Source organism: Pyrgilauda ruficollis, unplaced genomic scaffold (assembly GCF_017590135.1).
Source record: "Pyrgilauda ruficollis isolate IOZ18807 unplaced genomic scaffold, ASM1759013v1 scaffold386, whole genome shotgun sequence".
Lineage (NCBI taxonomy): Eukaryota > Metazoa > Chordata > Aves > Passeriformes > Passeridae > Pyrgilauda > Pyrgilauda ruficollis.
Window position 1 is genome coordinate 35,339 of NW_024525334.1, and position 19,503 is coordinate 54,841.

A 19,503-nucleotide genomic window follows, 5' to 3' on the forward strand; every position below is an offset into this window, starting at 1 on the left:
CCAGTTTTTATCTATGTCACAGGTGAGCAGGGGGGATGATGCTGCCCCACAGGAGCTGGGTCCAAGCACCCAGGTGGAGGTGAGGGAGCTGCAGAGTGGGTGTCCAGAGCTGCCAGTAAATCCTGCGCAGTATGGCTGCAGTCTCTCCCTCAGCAGTTTCAACCTGCCATGGTGAGCAGGTGTCTCCAAGCCATGCAGACACATAGACATGCACAGGACAGACAGACACACACCTGCCACCAGCAAGGCAGTCACTCACAGCTCCCCTGCACAGGACCTCCATCCCACACCAGTGTCTCCCCCATCACCACAATCCCTTATCCCAGGATCAACATCCACCTCATGCAAGTGTCCCATCCCTGATCCTGGAACCAGCATCTATCCTGTGACCATGATCCCTTATCCACAATGGGATTAGCGCCCATCCCAAGAGTGTGGTCCCCTTCAGCAGGAGCAGCACTGACCCTGTCAGTGTGATCCCTTATACATACTGGGACTTGTATTCCCTCTTCCAGCCACATTAATGCTTTCTGCACCTGGACTGTCTTGAAATCCCCCTGCACCAGCTTCTACCTGGGTCACAAATCTCAGGAGCTCATTCCTTCCAGAAAGTTTATCGATACTGGTCTAGAAGGCACCTGGAAAAAGCATCTCAATTCTGCCCATATTTTCCTGAAATCGCTCCCTGAAGCAGGAACACACTGGGTGGGGTTGTCCCTACAGATGTTCAAGCACCTGAAGCAGCTGCAGCTGTCTGTGACCAGGAGAACAGGTATTACCTATGCCACTACCTTTCCATAGGGATACAGAAGCTCCCTACCTGCTCTGTGATTCTGGGGTGTGTGATCCTGGTTAGTGAAACCCAGTGAAATCTGTGCTGCTCATTGGAAAACCCATGTGAACCTTTCTCTTAAATGTGATGGAGAAATGTCTCTGCATCCAGGGGCTGTTGTGGTGATAAATCACCTGAGGAGTACTGAGGTGTGCAGGAACTGTACAAGTAAGGGATAAATAATCCATGGACAGAAGCTGGGCTGCTCAGGAGTTGAACTCCCAGTTGCAGTCAGGAACGTGACCTGTGGAGCAGAACTTGCAGTGCTGGACAGGGAATGTTTAACAGCCCCAAACTCACACGCCCTGTGGATTTAAGACTGGATTTAAAACAGGAAGAACATGTAAAAATCTTAATTAAACATTGGAAAAACATAAAGTTACAAATTAACTTTTACTTAACTACAGGGAGAAAAAGTTATAGAATCTTCAAATCCCTAGTGTTGGAAAAGACCTCCAAGATCAGCGAGTCCAACCTTTGACCAAACGCTACTTCGTCACTCAGCCAGAGCACTGAGTGCCATGTCCAGTCATTCCTTGGACATCTCCATGGATGGGGACTCCACCACCTCCCTGGGCATCCTCTTCCAAGGCCTGACAACCCTTTGAATGAAGGAATTCTTCCTGATGTCCAACCTAAAACTCCCCTGATGAAGCTTGAGTACGTTTCCCCTTGTTCTGTCCCTTGTTCTGTGGGAGCAGAGCCCGACCACTTCCTGGCTGCCCCCTCCTGTCAGGGAGTGTGCAGAGCCAGAAGGTCCCCCCAGGTCTCCTTTTCTCCAGGCTGAGCCCCCCGCCCCGCTTCCCCAGCCACTCCTGCTGCGCCAGCCCCTGCCCCGGCTCTGTTCCCGTCTCTGGACGCGCCATTCCACCGATACCGGAGCAAAGTCTGTGTGAGACCACGAACAGTTTTTCTTAACCTGCTGGTTTATCCCAAAAAGTATCTGGCCAAGTCAGGGACCCGTTTCTGCCGCATTAACCCAAACTCTCAGTGAGAAACCCGCGAGCGAGACCCGGACGCATCGCGAGGTAATTTCACACGGCAAAAAGTTATTCCCAGGCAAATCAAAGCAGCCGACTCCCTGTAATCCCGACAAAACAGGTCAGGGCAGGGTAAGGGGCACGGAGGACACCTCGGACCGCTCTGTTCGGCGGCACCGCCTTGTCCGGGGCGGTCTCCGCGCTGTTCCGGGGGGCGCGGGGCGGTGCGACCGCCGCGCTCCGCTCCGCCCCGCGCCCCGCCGCCCGAGCCGCCGCCGCGATGTCCGCGCTCAGCGCCCGCCGGGTGAGCGGGACACGGGGGACACGGGGGACACGGCGGAGGGACGGGGAGGAGGGACGCGGCCGGGGTCGTGCTGGGGCCGGGGCGGCGCCGGGGGTCCCGAATGGGGGTCGGTGCGCGCTGCCCGTCCTGCGCCGCTCCGTTCCTCCCCCGGGGATCGCTGCCCGCTGCTCCCCCGGGGGTCGGTGCCCGTCGCGTTGGAAATTGGGAACATTGCTTTTATCGGGATCCATCGGTCGCCCTCCCCGGGAACTGCGTCGGCACTTCCAGTTCTCCTCGTCATTCCTGAATTAGGGGAAAGGTGAAGGGCGCTGGCTCTGCCGCGTCCATCCAGTGTTCCTCCAATGCCCTCCAGTGTCTCCCGCTGGGACGTGGCCGCCTGCCTCAAGTGACAGCGGGAGCGGAGGGGGCAACTGTGCCCGAGGGCACGGGATCTAATGGACAATATTCCTGGCACCGGGATTTGAGGTTCAGTGGGGTCAGAGCAGGTGGAAGGCACGAGGAGCTGCGTCTGAGCGTGGAGTGGACAGCGAGGCTGATGGAGTGAGCAAGTGCTTGCCCAAACACTTATACAGAGTCAGAGTCCCAGACTGGTTTGGGTGGGAAGGGACCTAAGAGACCACCAGTCCCACCCCACTGACCACTTGGAGGAGCTGGACCAGCTTGCTCCGAGTCCTATCCCACCTGACTGGGAATATTCCCAGCGTGGGGCACCCTCACTGCTCCAGTGCCTCATCCCTGCGAATGGACTTTGGTCTCTTGCCACGCTGTGTTTCCCCTGGGGAGATCCCCCTGCCCAGCCCTCACCTTCAGCTGTGCAGGGGTGTTGATGTGCCCAGAGTCATCTCAGTGGTGCTCTTGACCTCGCCCAGCCCTGGGGGAAGGAGAATCACGAGACTGAATATATCAAACACAAACTTGGTGGCTCCTTTGGGGGGGTGTGTCACCTTTAGCCTTGTTGAGAATTCTGGGCTTTTCCTAGTTTTTCGTAAACTTTTTGGTGGAGATGCTGTGTAGGACTGGATCATCCTTAAGAAAAGAAAACCAGCAAAACCAAACCCAAACCAAAGCCAAACAAAACCCCCATGATTACAATACCCTGTCTTTTTTTCTCCCTCATCTTTTTGTCAGTTATACTTCAAACAATGTCTAAAACACTTGGGAGGGTTGTTTCCTGGTGTGGTATTGTTTTCCTTACACACCTGTGGAACAGTTTGGGAAAAAAACTGTGGCAAAAAGGGGAAAACACGGGTGAGAAAGGATGGTTTTGCAACACTTGCATCTTGGGAAAACCCCACAGATAAAACTTTACCTTGTGGACACCCCCAGGCTGTGCACACACGCTGACTCAGTAGCTCGGCATTCCATGTTCGATCCCAGCTCTCCCCGAAGTTCACTTTTTGGCTTTACAGATATTTTCAGTGTTCTCTGACAATACCTTTTTTTCCCTGTGTGCCACCTGTCACAGCCTGTGTCCCTTGCCGTGCTGTGAGGCTGCACTGGCACCTTTAGGACAGGGCCCTCGTTCTGGTCTGGACTGTTCCCTCATTCCCGTTGTCCTTTCCTGCTGCAGCTGCTCCAGACCCTGGCTTGGCCCGGCTGGAGGTCGCGCTCCAGCAAACCTGCCCAAAACGTGCAGCTGAGCAAACCTGGGAACGGCTTCAGCTTTGGTGAGTGTGGCAGGGCTGGGAAGGGAGAGAACAGGGGGGGACAGATGGCAGTGCAGGGGGGAAAAAGCAAAGAAAGAACCAAAATAAACAGACCAAAAAACCCCCACCACAAACCCCAACAAAACAACCAACCAAAGACCCCAAGTGACAGTACTGCAGTTCAGGAGGAATTTCCAAGACAGGTGTTTATTTGGAGTAGATTTCTATTCCTTTTATTAAAACTATTTGAAAACCAAAAGCCCTTTTTTTTCTCCAGCTCAGGACAACCAGGGCAGCGGGTGATATTTCAGAGACTTTCTTCTTTTTTGTAACTGTCTTGAGCTTTTTTTATTGCACAAATGGCCACAGCATTGAGCAATGATGCCCTGTTGGCTTTTAAACCATTAGAATAACTGTGAGCAGCACCAGGGGAACATAGTGGGTCTAGGGATGCAACAGAAATTTCTCCACACCTGAGCTATTACAGCAAATCCTCTGGGGCAGCAGCAGATGCTTGACAGATGTTTTTGGTAAAAACATTTTATCACCTGGCACTTCCTGCTCCATTTCCAGTAGTTTTTGAATAATTTTTTAATTAATGCTGTCATGGGCATTGCTCAGAGCTCAGGGGGGTTCAGAGGGAAGGAGGAAATTGAGTTTCTTTATTACTGTGTTGCCTTATTTTTCAACAGAATTGACAGATGAGCAGAAGGAATTCCAAGCTACTGCCCGGAAATTTGCTCTGGAGGAGATAATTCCTGTTGCAGCAGAATATGACAGGACTGGGGAGGTAAATCCATCTCACAGGAGAAAAAAACCAGATTTTTCTCTAAACCCAGAATTTGAAATTTTACCTGTGATAATCAACTGTGATTTATCATTTCAGTATCCTGTGCCACTGATTAAACGGGCCTGGGAGCTTGGGCTGATGAATACACACATCCCAGAGAGCTGTGGTGAGTGTGATCCCTTTTAATCCCTAAAATAAACCAAAGAAAAGACCTTGGAGGAGATTGTGGTGTGAAATTGTGGCTTACATTTAAAATGACCTGTTGCACACAGGAGTAATCCCAAAGCAATCTGTGGGCAGGTTGGCACACGTGGCTGTGACCAGGCTGGATGGGATCAGGCGAGGAATTAGGTTCTGGTGTGGTAACTTATGGCCAGATTTTCTCCCATGATCCCAGTTGTTATGATCCCCATGTCAGGAATACAGGGTTTGCTTTGATCCTTCCTCTGGATGGAGGGATTTAATATATAGCCTGGAAAAGGAGGTTTTGATAGTGGGTGTGGAAAAGTTGTGGCTGGTGTGAAGAGTTATGGGAGAAGGTCATGGAACCAAGTGTTCAAATGAAATTCAAAAGGGGAAAAGAGACAGGAAAAGGAAGAAGTGATTCAAATTTATTGGGTAAAATGGTGTCTGCTGCATTAATCCCTGCCTCTGGAAAAAGGGATTTGAGGGATATAATTAATAGTTTTGAGAGACATCAGAGCCCATGTAGCCCTTTTCCACTTCCCAAGAGCTCCCCAGGGAATGCTCAGATGTAAAGCAGTGACAGATCCTGGTGGCACCTTCTGGCCATTTTATGCCACTTGTCCCACCTTGAGCACAAAATTAACCCCCCTGAAAATGGTGAAATGGGATTTTTAAATCATCTGATCTCAATGCAAAGAAACAAAATAACAAAAATATCAATCTGGCAGCATGCTGTTTTGCAAGGCGTTCCCAAGGGATATCATCTGATGGACCTTGGTGCGCATGGGAGATGTTTGGGATAATAAATGCTTGCAAATCATTAATATTCTGTACTTGAGACCCCCCTGAGTCCCCTCCTGTCCCCCCACAGGTGGGCTGGGGCTGGGCACCTTCGAGGCATGTCTGATCACAGAGGAGCTGGCATACGGATGCACTGGGGTGCAGACAGCCATTGAGGCCAATTCCCTGGGGGTGAGTCCTGCACCCATCTGGAACTGGGGGTGGGGCCCTCAAACTGGGCTCTGGGTCCTCCAAACTGGGCTCTGAGCCCTTGAGGTGGTGGGTTAATGCTCTGAACATCCTCTTCCAGCAAATGCCTGTGATCATCGCTGGGAATGAGCAGCAGAAGAAAAAATACTTGGGCAGGATGACAGAGGAGCCCCTGATGTGTGTGAGTGTGACCAGGGAATCCTATTAATTAATTAATGACAGAGGAAGCCCTGATGTGTGTTTGATCAGGAAATCCCATTACTTCAGTAATTAATTAAGGACAGATGAGCCTCTCACATTTGTGTGACCGGAGCCGGTCATTGCCCACATTCCACAATGATTTTGTGGTTTCCCAAACCCAAAACGTATATCCTTTGGGATCTGGGGGTTTTTCTTCCAGGCTTACTGTGTGACAGAGCCGGGCGCGGGCTCGGACGTGGCCGGGATCAAAACCCGGGCGGAGCGGAAAGGGGATGAGTACGTCATCAATGGGCAGAAGATGTGGATCACCAACGGAGGGAAGGCCAACTGGTGCGTTCCTTTTGTGGGCAGACTGGTCTGTACTGGGGTTTCTTTAACGGTGTTCCAGTGTGTCACCAGTTCAGCGGGAGGAGGCACCAGCAGCCCCAGTGCTGTGGGTGCCCAAAGAGGGAACAGGCCAATGACAGCAGAGCTCGATGATGCCACAGCTCCGGGCAGAATGCCGCTCCTTTGGGCTGAAACCAGATGCAGCTTTCCCTTTGGAACAGACTCAAGAGTCAACTCCAAAGTGCTCAGGTTACCGAGCCCTGACCTGGCTCCCAGACAGGGATCAGCTGCTTCTGACTCAGCTGGGAACGCCTCCCACTCACAGAGAAAACAGAAAAACTCTGGGATTTAATTATCTTAAAGTAATACATTTTCAAGGAGTCCCAGAGCCCAAGCGGTGCTGCAGGGTCTGGGGAGGGCAGCACAGACCCTTCCTCGGGGCTTACACTCACCCCACCCCAACACTCAAACACTTCTCAGTTCAAGAGGAAAAACTTCATACATTTATCTATGAAAGTTGGGATTTCTCACTGTTTAACTTCTTGCCCGAGGCAGAACCATCACAGAGACTCTCCCAGCACATTCCTGACCCCCCTAAATGGGATTTACAGCAATTACTGACACAAAAACTTCATTTACAAGTGATACTGGGAAGAATAAAATTTTCCTCTCAATTTTCAATTGAGAGGAAAAGGCCTTGCACACAATGCTGCATTCCCTGTACAATAATCCTTAGAGATGTGCTGGGAATTGGGCTATTTGGGAGGCTGGGTGGTATATTGAGACAACACATGGAAAAGGTGGAGAAGCTTTGCAGGTTTACCTGAGGGAATTTCATTAAACCTTGATATTGCAGGAAGAGATGTCCAGACAGCACTGACATTCTTGTGCTGCTTCCCCCTCATTTGTTTTCTCTTTTTTGAAGGGCTGATTAAAAAGGGTTGCTACCTTACCACTTGATTTCTTGTACGGACAAAACCACTCAGCATTTTTGCCATGAAGTGTCTGATGTTGGGGATGAGCTGAACCCCCATCTCTGTCCTCCCAGGTACTTCCTGCTGGCCCGCACTGATCCTGACCCCCGGGCCCCAGCCAGCAAAGCCTTCACAGGCTTCATTTTGGAGGCCAACAGCCCTGGGATCCAGGTTGGCAGGAAGGTAATCATCAGGAATTCTTGCTCTTTCCTGAACCAATAGCACCATGAATTGCCATGAAAGGAAAATGGCTGAACCTTGTCAGGGCTCATGGGCAGGTATATTGGAATTCTCACAGTGCCCAGAAACTGTTCATAAGACACATTTAATAATTATGTTTACATATATATATTTATGAAGTTATATATGCATATTATGTTACATATAATTATATAATTATATGTAATATATATAATTAGATATAATGACATTAGAATTATAATTGTATGAATTCAGATAAAGAATTACTCAGAAGGACCTAAAGCAGATAATTTTGCCTGGCTGCAAAAGAACCTTTGAGAACATGGAATTGCCAAGGATGTCCAGGGGGAGTGAAGGTGTTGGCAGAACTTTCCCAAAAATCACCCGGTTTGCTGCAATTTCAGCTGTTCCTGCCCAAGTAAGGCACCATGGAGGCCCTGGTTTTCTCTCTCTTTGCATATATTTGGAACCTGAAAACCTGATTTATTTATGAATTTGTCTTTTGGCAGCACAGCTGCGTCTCGCAGCTGTGGGAAGTGGTTTCTTGACTGTTTTCTCTCCCACTTGAGAGGACAGAATTGAATTATATGTAGAATTGAATCCTCCAGAGGATAAATTGAACCAGAAAGGGTGAAAGGAGGGATTCCAGCCTCAGAATTGATCTCCCACATGGAGGCAGTGACTTGCTCAGGTGTGACAGGTCAGGGACTTACTGGGCTGGGGAGCCCAAACTGTTATTTCTTGTTTCTCTGGTGCATTTTAGCTAAAACAGAAGTGGTTTTTTAAGGTAAAAAAGCTTCCTTTATTCTTTAAGCGAACTAAAGGATGGAATTGGTTGTACCTGGGAAGAATCTGATTCCATGGCACCTCCCTCTTCCAGGAGCTGAACATGGGCCAGCGCTGCTCGGACACGCGCGGGATCGTCTTCGAGGACGTGCGAGTCCCCAAGGAGAACGTGCTGATCGCGGAGGGCGCTGGCTTCAAGATCGCCATGGGCGCCTTTGACAAGACCAGGCCCCCGGTGAGTACCAGGAATGGGCTGTTCCCAAAGCAAACAGGAATTTCTGCTGCTCATCCCGCACTGTGCCCACCCAGGTGGCAGCGGGGGCTGTGGGGCTGGCCAGGCGAGCGCTCGACGAGGCCACGAGGTACGCGCTGGAGAGGAAAACCTTCGGGAAACCCATCGTGGAGGTGCGTTTGTGTCGTAGTTGAGATGGTCACAGTACAAAGCAAGCACACTCAATTTTCAGAAGGCTTCAAACCTGTTTTTGTTATAGCATGCATGCTTTTTATACATTCTTACAAAACTCCTAAGTTTACACTTTACTCATTGGTCAGGAAAGACAAAAAAAGTGCTTATTGGAATAGACAGTTGCAGGTTTCTTTTATTTATCTTTCTTTCTTTCTTGGTTTCTATGTCACTGACCTTGGTAGAAAATTCTTTCAGGGGTAAACATGGATCCTCTTATCAAACTTCTTTCTGCCTCATAGAATTTGCTGTAAAACCTCTTCTACGGAGTTACACGTGGGAACGTCTGATCTAACATAGATCCCAATTCCATTGAACTCCTTGAACACAGCTTCCCAAGGCACTGACTTTGCAAATTAAGAAATGAAGATAAAATGATATATTAGGGAAGATTTATTCCCAGAAAGGCCTGGCTCTGGTGGAGTCCCTGTCCTTGTGGCACTTGGGGACACATTTTAGTCATGACCCTGATGGTGCCAGGGTGAGACTTGGCCTTGGTGATCTTAATGGTCTTGTCCAACCCCAGTGATTGCATGATCCTGTTATGAATGAAATTCTATATGTCTAATTCAACAAACAACAAAGTTGAATTTAGCAGCAATTTTAATTGAGCAGCAACTTTATATAAAATAATATAATCGAGCAGATACAAAAAAATTGGCAGTGGTTTGGATAAAGCATAAGTAAAACCGATTGATTGGGGTACGGGGAGAGCTTTTCACCCTGCCTCACAAAGGCAAAAGAGTCCAAATACAACTTATATACTGTGTGCTAATACATATTCATCAATATTTTCCCATAAATCTCTTCCTATTTTCGATTCTTGAAATCTACATCACCATACTGCACAGTGCATGCTCCGTTTGTTTCTAAGGGGTTTTCTTTGGCTTTTGGTGCTCGCACCCGATGAAGGCTTCTCATCATCTTCACTGTCCTTTGAACAACACGTGCAACAAGGTTGCACATGCGCCCCAAGTCTTGTGTTATAGAAGCCAGCATTACATTCCAAAAATAAGCTTTATTATTTCCAAGACACCTGGAATCATCCCAATTTTGTCCATTTCAAGGCTGATTCTTTAATTATCCCGAGGCCTATTCCATTTTGGGATTTTGCTTATCTCAAGCTACATCCTGTCTCCTATTTTCTCACGAACATCTGAAAACATCTGTTTTGTGACACTAACTACATATCTTTTTCATCTATTACTTTTTAACAAGTATTTTCTAAAACATCGATGTAGTTACAATCGTTAGCACGAATCGTATTCATTTATCACAATCCTAAGCAGAAGGCTCCTTCCCCTGTGGTGTCACAGCCCTCTGAGGCTCACCCGGTGGTCTCCACTCTCCCAGCACCAGGCTGTGGCATTCCTGCTGGCGGAGATGGCCATGAAGGTGGAGCTGGCCCGGATGGGGTACCAGCGAGCGGCCTGGGAGGTGGATGCCGGCCGCCGCAACACCTTCTACGCCTCCATCGCCAAGGCCTTCGCCGGGGACGTCGCCAACCAGGTGGCCACTGACGCTGTGCAGATCTTTGGGGGCAATGGCTTCAACACAGAGTATCCCGTGGAGAAGCTCATGAGGGATGCCAAAATCTATCAGGTGAGTGGGACAGAGCCAGGGGTCTTCATGGCAAAGCGGGCACTCAATACAAAGTAATTAATTGTTGATTAATTGCAATCGGGATAGACTAAAAAGGCTAAAAAGATTTGGAGACTGAAAGTCGTTAAATCAGGGAAGTTCTCAACTTACCACTCACTGGGCAGGTGCTTTGGCTGAGATGTCACCAGCATTGAGGCCCATGGGCTAATTAATTAGCATTAGTTACCCTTTGTGTGCTGCAGAAACAGCCACGGGGCACAGCCCATGGTGATTCACTTCTTCAGATATTTATTTATTGGTTTCTTTTCCAAAAGAACAAAACATGGTCATATTTCCTCGTTTTCAGCCCACAGACACCCCTAATCCCCAGGGCTTTTTCTGCAGTGTTATTGCCAAGAAATTATCCCATGCCAGAATTCCTCTGCTGGTTCAAGTTAGTTATTCAGCAGGAATGAATTAATTTCCTTAGAAAACCCAGTGACCTTCACCTTTTCCCTCTTTCCAACATTAACCATGACTGCCTGGAACTGATCCAAACAGGTCTCAGGGAACACACATGGGCCCTGACCTGTCAACAAGTGACCACAGCAGCTGAGATTTCAGGTGGTTGACATTCCTTTTACAGCTGACTTTAAAATTCCAACTGTTCTCACCAGTCAGGAATTTTTTCCTCTCCAAGGACAGAAAGCAGATGTTTGGAATTGAAAAGCTCTCAGTCCTGATTCAGTCCTGATTTCAGTCCTCAGAGAGGAACTAAACAAGAACAAGCTATGAGACTTTGTCAGAATTGGGCTCTTTTCCCGTTTTAGGGGTTTTTTTTCCACCAAGATCCTCTATCACACAGCTCCATCGTCAATGCATGGCCAGGCATGCTGAGGTTTTGAAATTGTTCAAATTACTCTGATTTTGTGTGAAATTTTTGGGCGTTTTTCCTGTTCCACTGCATCCCTGCAAGAACTTGGGAAAGGGGTTGGACCTTATAATTCCAGCAGCTTTACTTGGAGAAACTTCGTGCAGTTTGGAGAATATTATCCTGATTTTGTGACTGCAGAGAAACTGGCTTTGCAGGTATTGGAGTGATTTGCCAAAGCAACTTCAGGCAGGATTGGGAGGTGAAACACTGAAATCCCCAAATTCTGCTGTCCTGGAGCTGCCCTGGGCTCTGCCTGGGGGATCCCTGGATCTCTCCTGTGCTGGGCACACACAGGTGTTTGGATACCTGGGGAATCTCTGAATCCCTGCTGCACTGAACACACGCTCCCCTGTGTGGGTTATTGCCTACTACGGGTCATTGTCACGCTCATTTTTCCAAGTTGTCCCTCTTCCTGCCCCTTGCAGGCACAGGGAGGGGTCACAGGTGTGCAGACTCTGGTCAAACACCTTTCCCAGCTGCTGGCTCACCTGTCTCTGGTTTTTCCTGCAGATCTACGAGGGCACGGCACAGATCCAGCGGGTGATCATTGCCCGAGAGCACCTGGGCAGATACAAGGCCTGAGGGATGCGCCAGCTCCAGGCTGGGTATTCCAGGGAAAGGGATTGTGCTGCATTTCTCCATTAGAAAAACATGGGAAAACCCCTTTTCCATCAAACTCCTGTTCTTGTGCCTGATCCAGCACAGGTTCTGGGACCCCATCCATCCCCTGGCCCATCCCACTGATTGACCATCCCAAACATCCCTAAATCCCACAGGGATCACATCGCTCTTTCCAAATCTCCCTTTGGCTTTCAGCAGCAAAGGAGACAAAACCCATCCCCAAGCAAACCTGGATGAGCAAAGAGTGAGCCAAATTCTCATTTTTTAAAATTTATTTTTGCCAGTGAAAGCAAAAATCCAGCACGTCCCAGGAGTAAGATTTGGGATGTTTCCATGTTTCTAATGACAATGATCTGCTCCCTTTTTTTATTCCTGGGGCTTGGATGATGGCAACCAGATCAACCTCAGGGAACCTAAAAAACCTGACATTTCCTCCTGTAGAAGGGCCCAGCTGGCTCTGCCACTTAGGCTCCAGGGCCCCATTCCCAAGATCCGTAGGAATCACTGTAGGTTTGGAGCCTATCAACTAAAGAAAAACTAAAGTGAATCCATGTTTTTCGTGCCTTGAACCAGAATTCCTTGTGATGGGTGAGTGGCAATGATGGTGTGTGAGAGGGGCTACGTGTGTCCTGGGAGGAAAGGAGAAGGATGGGGCAATGGGAATGTGAACTAACTGATCCTGTGGAAAAGTGTGCAGGAAAGGAGCTGGGTTTGGGATTGCAGTGTGGGCTGAGCTGGGCCTTGCCCTGACAGCCTGGTACGGGCCAGGAACGAGACTCGTGGTGCAGAGGATTTCCCTGGGAAAAGGCTGTTCTGGAGTCACTGCCTGGGCCCAGTAAACGCTGTTGGTGTTGATCAGGAGCGGCTGATCCCACGCTCCTCACGCGCTCTGGTGGGATCCACTGCCATGTGCTGGTCCCAGCGCGGGACGGGCTTTTGTGGGGAATGGGGTGGGCTGGGAATGGACAGGAGAGGATGGAATGGGGATGGAAATGGATGGGGACTGTGCAGAGAAGCCACACTAGGAAAAGTCAAAGGATACATAGAAGTCCTGCAACTTTATTCAAACAAAGGGGGAGAGTCCACCCGTGGGGTAGGGGGCTGTCTCTCTCGGCTCCGGTTTTTATTCTAAACTCCAGATTGCATGTTGCCCTTTTCCTTTGGCTGAGGTACCAGGAAGGTACAGCCTTCCCAAACTGCTTACTACATATCCCTCCTTGAACAAGTGTCACCATTTCCCCCTGAAGTTCAGAAGCTCAGGCTGTCTGGGTTCTGCAGATCCACCAGAAGTTCAGACTGTCTGCATTACACTTTTATTTGTCCTGTTTCTCTACAGTTCAGGAGCTCAAACTCTCTGGGTCAGGCTGCCTGGGTTCTGTAACAAACTTGCCAGGATGGATGTTCACAGATATTAAGACCCATTTAGAAGACATTAACACCATTTCTGTGAGAGTAGGGAAGAACCCAACACCATTCTTTCCACATCGAGTTTTTTTGTGAAGACATTAGCAACATTTTTCCCACCAGGACGATGGGGATAGAGGCAGTGGGGATGGAGTCGGCTGGCGTGGAGAAGGTTACCAAGGGAATGGAGGCGGATGGGGAGAGAGGCGGCTGAGATGAGGATGGAGGCGGATGAATGGAGATGGTGCGGCTGATAAAGGGGGAAGGAGGACGATGGGGTGGGGATGAATGACCATAGAGGCGGATGGAAGGCGACGGCGGTGGTTGGGGCCGAGGCAGATGGAGGCGGATGAGGGCGGGTCCCTGCGGCAGCTCGTCCCGCCCCGGCGCGGCCGGACGTGGAGCTTTTCCTATTTGTGGGATCGAGTTCTCATGCCAGACTTTGACCCAGCATGAAGAGGGGCCCCGGTTGGGATCTGCCCCATTGCCATGTGGACTGTGGTGTATGAAGAGGGGTCCCGGTTGGGATCTGCCCCATTGCCATGTGGGCTGTGGTGTGGGTTTTGTTCCCAGGAGGGGCTCTCACCTGGCCTGAATTCCATGGTGTGGCAGTTTGTGTCCAGTTTCTTGTCTCATTGTGTCCCTGAGCCCCCGTGTGCTGTCAGAGCTGTGCAGGTTGAGCGTGTGCAGCTGGGCTGGTGCAGCTGCAGGTGGGAGTGTGCAGGAGGGAAGTGGCACCTCTGCTGAGCCTGGCCATAAAGCTGTGATGTTTTCTGCTTCTTGCAGGTCTCCAGTTAAACCCAGGACATTCCGGCCAGCCCAGATGCATGATGCAGACAAAATGCCTGATCCTGTCTGGGCCTGGAGTTGGATCCAGCTGCTCCAGGCTCTCAGCTTCTGGAAAACCGGGGCATCCGTTCTGCACCCCATGACCCAACTGAAGGGGCTTCCCCATAAACCGCCACAGCTTCCTGGGGAGCTGGCAATGCACAGCACTGGGTGTCACCCACTCCTGGAGAGCTGGCAATGCACAGCACAGGGTGTCACCCACTCCTGGAGAGCTGGCAATGCACAGCACAGGGTGTCACCCACTCCTGGAGAGCTGGGAATACCCAGCACGGGGTGTCACCCACTCCTGGAGAGCTGGGAATGCACAGCACGGGGTGTCACCCACTCCTGGAGAGCTGGGAATGCACAGCACAGGTTGTCACCCACTCCTGGGGAGCTGGGAATGCCCAGCACGGGGTGTCACCCACTCCTGGAGAGCTGGCAATGCACAGCGCAGGGTGTCACCCATTCCTGGGGAGCTGCCAGCTGGTCCCTGGGGCAGAACTGGGGGTTGCTCAGACAAAATGCCTGATCCTGTCTGGGCCTGGAGTTGGATCCAGCTGCTCCAGGCTCTCAGCTTCTGGAAAACCGGGGCATCCGTTCTGCACCCCATGACCCAACTGAAGGGGCTTCCCCATAAACCGCCACAGCTTCCTGGGGAGCTGGCAATGCACAGCACTGGGTGTCACCCACTCCTGGAGAGCTGGCAATGCACAGCACAGGGTGTCACCCACTCCTGGAGAGCTGGGAATGCACAGCACAGGGTGTCACCCACTCCTGGAGAGCTGGGAATACCCAGCACGGGGTGTCACCCACTCCTGGAGAGCTGGGAATGCACAGCACAGGTTGTCACCCACTCCTGGGGAGCTGGGAATGCCCAGCACGGGGTGTCACCCACTCCTGGAGAGCTGGCAATGCACAGCGCAGGGTGTCACCCATTCCTGGGGAGCTGCCAGCTGGTCCCTGGGGCAGAACTGGGGGTTGCTCTTGCTCCAGGGACAAGCTGTGGGATGGCTCAAATCCCAGTGATTCTGAGAGCTCTTGGATCCACCCTGCACCCCTGGCAAGTTTTCCCTTGCAGTCGGCCGCACTTAATTTTGGGTGTTTGTGCTTCATGTGTGCTCCACCCACACCTTGAGGTGCCTTGGGATCCACCTACACCCTCAGGGGTTCTGGGGTGCCCTGGCTTGTGCTGGGGATGTAAGGAAAGCAGAACCTACTTGGGGAAGGTGCCCCCAGCGAGAAATGGGGAATGGGAGCTTGTGTGGCTGTGCCCAGAAAGCTGGGAGGGGTCTTGGGAAAGGGATGATGGTACAAGAGACCAGCAGAACCCTTCCAGGGAGGAAACAGCTTGGACATTCCGTGAGGAAGCTGGGCCCTGGCACCAGCACTTCAGGTGCAGGGGGCGAAGGAAGCAGGTGGAGCTGCTTTTTTATGGATCCTGCTCCATGGGATCTGACAGTGGCCATCCCATGGGATCAGCACTGTGGAATTGCGACTGGGAGGGTGCTCAGGGCCAGTGCTGCTCCTTAGGGCTCCCCTTGTCGCCCTCCTGGGACAGGATTAGGATTTGGAAGGGATGTGGAGCCCCAGCTCTGCTCCAAGCCTGGCACAGCTGGGAATTGTAGTGCAGGTGCTTCATGGTCCTTGGCCAGACTTGGAATCTCCTCCTCTTGCTGCCAGATGAGCCACATGGCTCCTTCTGCTCCAGCCCCAGCTTCTGCCAGGCCTCCTCCAGCACCTCCCAGTCCCCCACCATCTGCTTCTCTTTGGCTTTCAGTACCTGGCACTGGAATTTCAGCTCTGCCTTTCCCAGGCATGGGCTGGGAGACCTGATGTGTTCCCTGCCCTGTCCTGGACACTCTCATGACATCCCATGGTTTGAGATCCTCAAACTCAGATCTCAGCCCCCCTCACCTGGGGTTTGAGCCTCTCAGTCTGGAGTTTGGGATCCTCCTCCTAGGGGTTGGGACCCTTGAACTCTTGTGCCTGAGGGTTCATTCCCTGGCTGCCAGTTTCCACCCCAAACTGAGGGATTTTTTATTTTTCATACCAGTTTCTCAGGGAGGAGCTGGAGCTGTCTGCAAAAGGCTGAACCCAGTCTGACCAGCAGGACTGGCACTGGTTTGGAGTAGGGAGTCAGTGGGTTGATGATCATGGCCCCACGTTTTGTTGGTTGTAAAGTGGCTGGTTTTGCACTCAGTGGTGGGGTTTGGGGGTCACACCCGGATAAAACTGGGGGAGGTGTAGGAGAGGAGCTTATTTGGGGATACAGAGACAAAAGGGCCATGGGGGGGACCCCAGAGTGGGCTTTGGGATCTCCCTTAAGTGGGCGAGGGGGTCGGAGGGAGCCCAGGTCGAGCTTTGGGGTTTTTGGGCTGGATTTTGGCAACTTGGGTGTTGGTGCCCCCTGGCGGCTGGAAGGACCCAGCTTGGGGTTCCTGCTCAGTGGGGGAGGGGCGGTTTTGGGAGGGTCCTTCCCAAATGGAGCATGTGACGGGAGAACCCTGGAGACCCCAGGAGGCAGATCTGGGGTCCCCTGGGCGTTGGTGCCCCGTGGTGACTGGGAGGACACAGCAGCGTTTCCTGGTCCCCCTCACCGGGGCTGGGGTTTGAGGGTAGATTTTGGGGATCCCCAGGACATATTTTAGGATCTCAGGGTGGGTTTTGTGGTGGGTTGAGGGGTCCTGGATGGATTTGAGGGTTCCAGCGTCTGCAGTGCAAAGTCCAGGGCAGGGGCACTGTGGGTCAGACCCCAGTGGACACCACCACGATGTGAGGCCCCAAAAACTGGGGGAGTGTCCCCAAAACAGTCCCCCTGATGGCCTCTGCTGTGTGCAGCTCCTGGGAGACACCTTCCACCCTTCCCCAAAAGTTGGGTGTACACTGGACACCCCCCGAAATTGGGGTGTGTCACAGCCCAAATCTGTCCAATTGGAAACCCCCCCACAAACAAAATCACCATTTCAGGGGCTGCTCCACCCTCTGACCTCCAGCGTTGGGGTGTTCTCGCCCTAGTCCTCCAAATCAACACTTAAGACCACAAAATTGGGAGTCCCCTAAACCAGAAACGTGAAATCTGCTCGTGGGGGCTCCCCACGACCCAGTGACCCCCAGAATTATGGTCTGAGCATCTAGAACAACGCCAAATTCCAGCTCTCCAACCCACTGGCCAACAAAATTACAAAGTTCTCTCCCTCTAGCGCCGTCTAATCCAGGGTGCAAACCCTCAGTAAATACCTAAAATTGGATAACTCTCAATCCAGAACACCCCAAAATTGTAGTTCCTCCACTCAAACCCTCCAATCCATGCATTTCCTACCCACCGTTGCCCAAAACAGTGGTCCCCTCACAAAAAGAAAAAAAAAAAAAAAAAAACAAAAACACAAACACCCAAAACTGGAGTTTTCCAACACTTTGACCCCCAAAGATTGTGTTCTCCCCCTTATCTTTGAGGCTGCTTCACATTTTACAGCAGATTGCCTCCAGTTTACTGATTCAGCCTTATGCCTTAAAGTCCCCCATTTTTGTCACACCCTTGATTTTGGGGTCTCATCTGGGGGGCTGCACATAGCCTGGATCTGTGTGGTTACTCCCCACTTTCCAGGGGTTTCCCCGATTTTCCCCCGGTCTATCTCCCATTTTTACAATTCAAGCCCCCATTTTTGGGGTCCAGTCTCACCACTGCTGGTCCCCCTCTGATTTTGGGGCTCACCTGTGGGGCCAGGTTGTCCAGCATGATGATGTCAGCCCCAGCCCCCGCAGCCGCCAGTGCCTCCTCCGCACTCGAGCACTCGACCTCCAACCAGCAGGTGAAGCCCCTGGCCCGGTGCACCCCCAAAATCATCTGGGGAAGAGGAGGGTCAGGGGGAACCCCAGATCGACGCCCAATCCCTCAGACCAATATGGGCTGGGGTAAAATGGAGGGCTGCCCCCAGTCATTGACTTAAAATTAGGGTCCCCCAGCATGGATCCCCACAAATTGGCATCTGCTCCCTAGATTCCCCCAATTCAAGGGTGTCCACTGACCCCAAAGTTGGGCTTCCCCCACCTACGACTCCCCCCTTCCCAGTTCAGGGGTTACCCCCCAAACTGGGACCTCCCTTTTGCATCCCCCCCAGTCCAGGGGTCCTCCACCATCAGTCCGTGTCCAGAACACCCCAATCCAGGAGTTTGTCCCAAAATTGGTACCCCCTTCAAGTGTTGGTGCTTCCCCACCACCCTCCAAATATGGGGTACCCCCAGCCATCACTTTCTCCAAAATTGACCCCCTTCACCAAAACACCCCATTCCTCCAAACCTCACGTTCCCCCCATTCCACACCCCCAAAACTGGGGTTGTCATGCCTACCACCAATTCAAGGGTCCCCCCACCCATTTACCCCCAAACTGGGGTTCCTGCACCCCCAGTCTCCGGGGTTCCTCACCTGCACCCCGCAATCCAGGGGTCCTGCCCATCAGGCGGGCAGGCTGTTTTTTGGGCAGGTTGATGTTCACATCCAGGCCAGTGATTGGTTCTCTGACAGGCTGTGGGGGACATCTGGACCTTGTGTCTGGCAGTGGGGCAGGAGCTGCTGAAGCCACCGCCTTCCCGAGATTGTCCTCGTGGAGAAGGGGACAGCTCAGCGCTCCAGGCGCTCGCAGCACATGTTGGACAGAAAAGAAAAGCAGATGGGAGGGGTTCTTTGTGTGGTATTCCAGGGGAGTTTATTGACAGCACACTGAAGGCAACCAAGGACAAAGAACCAAGAGCAAAGGAGGGTTATAAACAGGGTGAGGGAGGCAGAGCATCAACACTGAGGGCCAATGGGTTGAAGGAACAGGGGCAGTACAGAGGCAGGGATAAAGTGTAGCAACCAACTGGGATCCAGGGGAGGAGCAGTAAGAAACCAGGTTGAGTTGGGGAAGCAGGAGCAGGGGACATTCTAGAACTGGTGAGGAGAAAAGCCATGATGTAACTGGGAACATTAACATAAAGGCACAAGGAACTGTTGGAGAACATCTTCTAGTGTTGCCCTGACTTAAAGGGGTGTTTCTTACTGTTATAAATGAAAAATGAAAAATAGCCAATTTTAATAAAAATATGAAAAATAAAATTTATTGCGGGACCATAATACAGTTCCGACAGCCACCACCCAAACGGACAGCGTATCACCCCCGGTCAGTGATACGGGTGAACGTGAGGAAAGCACCCCCTTGGTACTTTGACCTCCCCGTCCACACCAACTGCTTCGAGGTAGCAGTTCTTATACAGTTTATTTCGCCCGCGGCAGAAAGTCTTTGTTTCTTTCGGAGTTCTTCACATTCATGTTGGTTTCGTTCTCTGGCTTGGGCTGCACAAAGCCTCCGTCCGGGAATAGAATGATGCACTTCCCTGGTTCCCTGAATCTGGCATTCAGATTCAAGGTGTTGATGGTTCTGGTCTCCTCAGATAGGCATCTTGTCTGGGCCATCAG

The 19,503-nt window shown here is 51.4% G+C and overlaps 2 protein-coding genes across 2 annotated transcripts; both read left to right on the forward strand.

Annotated features, from left to right (window-relative positions):
• The first annotated feature begins 1,961 nt into the window (after window positions 1–1,961).
• Window positions 1,962–12,363, forward strand: LOC121358346 (medium-chain specific acyl-CoA dehydrogenase, mitochondrial). The gene is made up of 12 exons (XM_041476451.1): window positions 1,962–2,116; window positions 3,687–3,783; window positions 4,455–4,552; window positions 4,649–4,718; window positions 5,610–5,710; window positions 5,829–5,909; window positions 6,129–6,259; window positions 7,305–7,413; window positions 8,312–8,452; window positions 8,527–8,622; window positions 10,034–10,282; window positions 11,706–12,363. The coding sequence occupies exons 1-12, from the start codon at window positions 2,093–2,095 to the stop codon at window positions 11,775–11,777; spliced, it is 1,269 nt and encodes a 422-aa protein (XP_041332385.1). The 5' UTR covers window positions 1,962–2,092; the 3' UTR covers window positions 11,778–12,363.
• Window positions 12,364–13,733: 1,370 nt separating this feature from the next.
• LOC121358347 lies at window positions 13,734–19,143 on the forward strand. The gene is made up of 2 exons (XM_041476455.1): window positions 13,734–14,513; window positions 14,984–19,143. The coding sequence occupies exons 1-2, from the start codon at window positions 14,247–14,249 to the stop codon at window positions 15,674–15,676; spliced, it is 960 nt and encodes a 319-aa protein (XP_041332389.1). The 5' UTR covers window positions 13,734–14,246; the 3' UTR covers window positions 15,677–19,143.
• The last annotated feature ends 360 nt before the right edge of the window (window positions 19,144–19,503 follow it).

Bases quoted from the DNA above. Each gene is read 5' to 3' on its own strand.
- LOC121358346 (XM_041476451.1), top strand. From the start codon at position 2,093: ATGTCCGCGCTCAGCGCCCGCCGG. The intron at 4,553-4,648 runs GTAAATCCATCT...TTATCATTTCAG, and splicing joins AATATGACAGGACTGGGGAG to TATCCTGTGCCACTGATTAA. The intron at 8,623-10,033 runs GTGCGTTTGTGT...CCACTCTCCCAG, and splicing joins TCGGGAAACCCATCGTGGAG to CACCAGGCTGTGGCATTCCT.
- LOC121358347 (XM_041476455.1), top strand. From the start codon at position 14,247: ATGCACAGCACAGGGTGTCACCCACTCCTGGAGAGCTGGCAATGCACA. The intron at 14,514-14,983 runs CCATTCCTGGGG...GCAGGGTGTCAC, and splicing joins TGCACAGCGCAGGGTGTCAC to CCATTCCTGGGGAGCTGCCA.